This window comes from Nannospalax galili, unplaced genomic scaffold, assembly GCF_000622305.1.
Source record: "Nannospalax galili isolate Female #2095 unplaced genomic scaffold, S.galili_v1.0 scaffold406, whole genome shotgun sequence".
Taxonomy (NCBI): Eukaryota; Metazoa; Chordata; class Mammalia; order Rodentia; family Spalacidae; genus Nannospalax; species Nannospalax galili.
The window spans coordinates 7,110,758-7,116,864 of record NW_008357033.1 but is presented as its reverse complement, the minus strand read 5'-3'; the positions used below and the strand labels follow the sequence as shown (position 1 = coordinate 7,116,864).

Sequence of the window (6,107 nt, the reverse complement as noted above, 5' to 3'; positions counted from 1 at the left end):
TAGCGTCGTCTCTAGCACCTCTTAATTTTCTTTGGAGGACCCAGAGCCGGAAGCGCTTACCTTTTCCCTGCCAGGACCGGAGGCTCCGTCCCATCAGCCCCTGCGCGCTGCTGTCCCCTCCTTCTTCTTCGGCGCTGCCGGCGGGGTGGCTGCTGTCTCCTGCGCGGTGAGTCTACATCGTTAGCCATCCGCCTCTCCGCAGGGTCCGTGCGGCCCGGTCGCCGGGTAGGGAGGTCTCCGCTTTCGCGCTCGGAGCTGCGGCTCCTGTCGCCGCGGAGGAGTGGGGATGTACGAAGCAGTGGTGGTGTGGGCACGGACCCGGGCCTTTTGCGGCCGGTCGCCCTGCGAAGGCAGCCGTTAGGGGTCAGTCGGCTGCGGCCTGTTTGATCCCACGCGGCACTCGGGGTTCAATCAGGCCGGACCGCGGGGACTTGGAGCCGTTCACCTTGTGGCCGCCGAGCCGCCACTTTCTCGATTGCCTGTTAAACGTCCTGGTAGTGGGCAGGGAGGGCCTCCGGGTTAGGAAGGTGCCCTGGATGGTATCATGGTGCCAGGGGGCGAAGATGCTTGTTAAACATGTGTTCTTTCGGTACTTAAGGTGTGCCGGACAGAGCCGGTCGTCTGTGACGGGAAAGAGGAGTCCGGGCTGTAGAAAAGCTAACGTGGGGTTGGTGCTCTGAGGCGCTCGAGTAACAGACTGTTCACTATTTGGTGACAAGTTAGAACCAGGAGTTGGTTTTTTGTGTTTGAGGGGTACTGCCGAGCAGCAACACTCCGCAGAAATCAAGTTTTCCTTTTATCCAGCATTTATTTTGAACCAGACAATGCAGGTGGGTTAAGTGCCCATTGTCCTGCCTGTTTGCAGTTGAGGAAGGATTGTTTGGGGGTTGAGAAGTGTAGTGATGTGGGATTTACTGCCCCCTAAAAGCTAGAAGGCCTCGGCTGGGTTATGTTACAGGGCAGGTGTTGCCATTTTTGAGGTTCAGATCCCCTTACCTCCTGGGATCGCGTCTGGAGAGTAGCTAGTATTCTGCCAGCTTCGGAAACAGGAGGGAAAGCAAGCCTAGCAGAGGCACCCATTCCATTCCCAGCTTGCTCCGTGGCTGGTGATTGGAAGACACTCTGCAACATCATTCAGGCCCAGGGCACCCTCCTTCTCAAGTTCTCCCCTAACCTGGATCCATCTGTTACAGGCATCATGGCTGCCCTCAGACCACTGGTGAAGCCCAAGATCGTCAAAAAGAGGACCAAGAAGTTCATCCGGCACCAGTCTGATCGATATGTCAAAATTAAGGTGTGTGGTCTTGGGGTGGAAGTGTTAGGGTGAAGAGAGGAGTTCTGATCACATTTCTGGCATGGCCTAGTAGCAGCACCTTGTTAGACTGGTTTGTCAATCGACCAGAGAACTCTGTCCGTGTATTCAGACTTGTAGGGGTTTTTGTCTTTCACTTAATTGTGTGTGGGGGTGTGGTTGTCTGGGCAGACCAGAGGTCTACATTGGGTCTCAATCTCTTCACCTTATTTTCTCAAGTTTTGTTGGTTGCCTGGCTTGGGTTTGGGGTTTTTTTTTTTTTTTAATGTGTATGAGTGTTATGCCTGCATGTAGGCAAGTGCACCTGTGTTGTGCAATGCCCGAGGAGGACAGAAGAGGCTGTTGATCCCCTAGAACTGGAGTTACGGACAGTTGTTAGCTACCATGTGGGTGCTGGGATTCGAACCCTGGTCTTCTGCATGAACAGTCAGCATTCTTAACCACTGAGCCATCTCTCCAGCCCCTGGTTTGGAGTTTTTTTAGACAGGGTCTCACTAGGTAGCTCTGGCTGACCTGGAACTCCTCTTGTGTAGACCAAGTTGGCCTCAAACTCCCAGAGATCAGCCTGCTTTTGCTTCCAGAATGCCGATATTGAAGGTGTATGTCACCACACACCCTGGCAAGTTACTGTTTGTTTGGTTGGTATTTTTGAGATAGGGTCACCCTATAGCTCCAGCTGGCCTGGAGCTGGCTGTGTAGACCAGGCTAGCCTCAAACTCACTTCATCCCCCTGCCCCTGCCTGCTGGCAGAGTGCTGGGATTAAAGGTGTGCGGTACCATGCCTGGCTTCTAACCACATTTTTTTAATGATTTTCTTTTTGTGTGTCTGAGTGTTAGGTCACATGTGTACACTTCCTATGTGCCACAGTGGCCTGGAGAGGAAAGAAGAGAATGTCTATTCCCATGGAACTGTAGTTGTAGATGGCTGAATTGCCATGTGGGTGCTGGAAACTAAACCCATGCCCTCAAGAGCAGCAAGTGCTTTTAACTACCTTATTTTTGAGATAAGGCTTCTCAGTGAACCTAGAGGTCACCTGATGTTTGCCTCCACCTGTCTCCTCCCTGCCCTGGGATTTTAGGCATGTACCACCACACATGGCTTTTTTTTTTTTTTTTTTAATTTAGTTTATGTGTAGGAGTGTATTGTCTGCGTGTAGGTAGGTGCACTTGTGTTGTGCAATGCCTGTGGACGTCAGAAGAGGGTGTCTGATCCTCTGGACCTGGAGTTAGGGATTGTTGTTAGCTGCCATGTGAGTTCTGGGAATTGAACCCCCGTCCTCTGCAGGAACAGCCAGTGCTCTTAATGGCTGAGCCATCTCTCTAGCCCCCAAACAAGGCTTTTATGTAGGTGCTGAGGATCTGAACTCAGATCCTCAGACTTGCTCAGCAAATACTTTACCCACCTAGCCATTTCCCTCAGGTAGACCCCTGCCCCCTTTTTTTTGGTCTTTTTGAGACAGGGTCTCCTTGTAGACCCAGCTGTCCTGGAACTCACTATGTAGACCAGGCTGGCCTCCAACTCACAAAGATCTGCCTGCCTCTGCCTCCCAAGTGCTGGGATTAAAGGCGTGTGCCACCACGCCTGGCCAACCCCTGCCCTTTTTGAGCCCTTATGTAGCCCACAGTGGCTTCAAACTATGTTGTGGAAGAGGACCTTGAACTTATGAGCCCTATCCCCAGCCTTTGGTGTGTGGTTGGTGTTTTTTTTTTTTTTTGAGACAGGGTCTCCCTGTAGCCCCAGCTATCCTGGAACTCACTATGCCAGCCTGGCTTTGAACTCACAGAGATCCACCTGCCTCTGCCTCCCGAGTGCTGGGATTAAAGGCGTGTGTATTTTATGGATGAGAAAACTTGGGTCCTGGGAGCAGTGTACAGACCTATCATCGGAATGTGCACTGTCTCTTATCCCTTCCTGTTCTGCCTCCCTATTGGTTTGGAGAGTGAACATGAGTCTGTTTCTGGTGGTTAGAGCTAAAGAAGGGGGCATCTTGTTTGGCATGAGTGTGGTGCTGTGGTTGGAACCCAGGACTTGTACTTTGTAGTCAAGGATTCTAACATTGAGCCAGAACTTTAAGAGCTTCTCTTTCCTTCCTTCCCTCCTCCCTCCCTCCCTCTTTTTTGAGGCAGGGAGACTAGGCCCAGTTAGCCTGGAACTCACTGTGTATGTAGACTAGGCTGACTTCGGTTTCACAGAAGTTGTCCTGCCTCCGCCTCCCAAGTGATTAAAGGTGTGCACTATTGTACCTGGCAAAGTTTTCCCTGTCAAAATGTACCAAGAAGTAGGAAGTAATGTTACCCTAAGGACAGATTGGCAGTTTGCACAAACCCTAACCCATCTTTGTTTTCTTCAGCGAAACTGGAGGAAACCCAGAGGTATTGACAACAGGGTGCGGAGAAGATTTAAGGGTCAGATCCTGATGCCCAACATTGGGTATGGGAGCAACAAGAAAACAAAGCACATGCTGCCCAGTGGCTTCCGGAAGTTCCTGGTCCACAATGTCAAGGAGCTGGAAGTGCTCCTGATGTGCAACAAGTGAGTTGGGCCCTGGCCTTGGCTTGGAGGGTTGGAGAAGCTGCTATGTTGGCTTGGAATAGACAGTTCTGTGTGAATCGGATTCTGTCTGCCTAAGAAAAGGGAGGATTTGCTTGGTACAGTGGGCAGTGTCCTTTGGGCCATCCTTTCTGGAACGCTGCTCTGTTGATGTGAGAATGAGAGGAAAAAAAGCAAACCTCGGGCATGAGGGATGCTTGATTCTGTGCTGTTACCAGGCTTACAGAGATTAGAGTGGTGGAGAAGCTGCTACCTGTGGCTGGACTTTGGAGCCCAGTGTAAACTGAGGTAGAGAAAAGGAGGAAGGCTGCAGATACAGGTGGAGATGGAGGCTCATGGGGTGTCAGTTCTAGAGGCTTTGAGCAAGTTAGACCCTTTGTGAGCTCTGTGAGATTTCATTATCAGCTCACCTCAAAACCTCATGGAACTGAGGGGAGAAATGTAGTGTTTGGTTAAGAGTACAATGTATTTTTCCTTCTTGGTAATTGGGTCAGTAAGCTGTATTTTCCCAAGTAAATTAGATGGGCCTTGGAGACAGTGATTAATGGTTGTGGGTGCTCAGGCTTTCAGGGATCTGTTGTGGTTGTAGATACTACAGAGGGAGGCAGCATTGGGAATTGAAGTGCTGGGAGTTTCTTTTGGAGATGATGGATGCAGGAACTAATGTGGATGTCAAGCTCCAGCAGGCAGGTGGGTTGGTGGCTAAGTTAGGACAGGCACAGTGCAGTCCTGTGCAGGAGAGAGTTCTGTATTCATTTGTGGGACAATGTTGGGCCCTGTGATCTTTACCCACAAGTTCTGTCTCTGAGCATTTGTCTCCACAGAACTGAGAAGCAGGGAAATGTGAAAGCTATTTGTTGCAGAACCAGTCAGTTAGGAAAATAACTGAAAAGTGATGATTGTAGCTCTAGATGGACAAGGATGTGAGTTTCAGGGTGAAATGGCCCATCTCCAGGTGTAGCCTTGAGTTCATGCTTCGGAAAAAGGATTGTTGAGACTGCTTTTCCCAGTTGGGACTGCTTACTTTGTCAGTCTGCAATCCTGGGTGTAATGTGTGCTCATTAGGACAGTTTGTTCAGTGCATGGTGCACCAGGTCTGCAGGAAATGTTAGATGTGGCCCATTGGGTAACCTAGGCAGTGCTGTTTCTTGAAACACCTGCCACGCACAGCAGTCCCACTAGAAGTCCCTCCAGGCTCAAGCCCCCCTCTGCAGAGTTCTGGATTGGTCAGCCAGAAGGTCTGAAAAGAACTGAGCTGCAGTTGTCCAGCTGCTAAGTGTGGGTGATCACTGGCTCAGTGAAGGTTGAGTGGGTACTTTTGTGGACTAATGCCTTGTCACAACCAGGGACCACTGCAGAGCCTGATAGTTTGGTGGCAGGATTTGAGACCTGTGTGTCCCATTTAGCAAACATTTTCCTCTTTGGTAGTGGGGCCAGACAGGTGTTTCCACCTCCCCAGCCACATTTTCAGGGACATAAAGCTTGGTTTGTCTCTTTCTTACTCAACTGCCCTCTTTCAGATCTTACTGTGCTGAGATAGCGCACAATGTATCTTCCAAGAACCGCAAAGCCATTGTTGAAAGAGCAGCACAGCTGGCCATCAGAATCACCAACCCCAATGCCAGGCTGCGCAGCGAAGAAAACGAATAGATGGCTCACATGTTCCTGTTATTTGTGCTTAAATAAAATAAAACCATAAAACCTGCCATCTTTCCTGGTATTTTCTACCCTTGGTTAGTCATTGATTCTTCACTGATGGCTTGTTGAGGCTGTGAGACCTTGAGCTGGAAGGAGGAGTTATGGGGGGGGACATTAGAACTCAGGTGCCCAGACTAGCCTAAGCAAGCTGCAGATGGCATGGGGGAGAGGGGTGAAAATTTGGCTCTTAGCAGCATAGGCCCTGACATTTCAGGTCCAGGTCAAGGAAAGAAGCAGGAACCTGGAACCCTGGGGGCAGGCTGTGCCCATTTGATCCTACCCCAGCTCTGAGCACGGTCCGAAGTCACTTGACCAAGGAAGTTTGTAGCTCCTTGGACTGACTCCTGCATAGCCTGACTATGGCATAGAGTGACACCAATGGTTCTCTTGAGGACTGAGATTGGTCAGGGAAAGGCCAGGTGGATTTTCCTAACCTAAGAAGCTTAAGGGTATCAATGGTACATGTCCAAAAACAAGAGAGTGACAAATTGCTCTGGGTTTTTGTTCAAGATGGTCTTCCAAGGCTGGCCTCCAATTCTCCACCTT

General features: G+C 50.3%; 1 protein-coding gene and 1 non-coding gene across 2 annotated transcripts; both read left to right on the top strand.

The window, feature by feature from the left end:
* The first annotated feature begins 35 nt into the window (after window positions 1–35).
* On the top strand, window positions 36–5,569 carry Rpl32 (ribosomal protein L32). The gene is made up of 4 exons (XM_008854916.3): window positions 36–166; window positions 1,194–1,294; window positions 3,664–3,845; window positions 5,384–5,569. Exons 2-4 carry the CDS (start codon window positions 1,199–1,201, stop codon window positions 5,511–5,513), a joined length of 408 nt encoding a protein of 135 aa, XP_008853138.1. The 5' UTR covers window positions 36–166; window positions 1,194–1,198; the 3' UTR covers window positions 5,514–5,569.
* On the top strand, window positions 994–1,133 carry LOC115067916. Its single transcript, XR_003847272.1, has one exon. It is a non-coding gene; the product is annotated as a small nucleolar RNA SNORA7 (small nucleolar RNA).
* Window positions 5,570–6,107: the final 538 nt, after the last annotated feature.

Coding starts and splice junctions, on each gene's coding strand:
- Rpl32 (XM_008854916.3), top strand. CDS start 1,199: ATGGCTGCCCTCAGACCACTGGTGAAGCCCAAGATCGTCAAAAAGAGG. Junction 1,295..3,663: donor ATCGATATGTCAAAATTAAG/GTGTGTGGTCTT, acceptor TGTTTTCTTCAG/CGAAACTGGAGGAAACCCAG. Junction 3,846..5,383: donor GTGCTCCTGATGTGCAACAA/GTGAGTTGGGCC, acceptor GCCCTCTTTCAG/ATCTTACTGTGCTGAGATAG.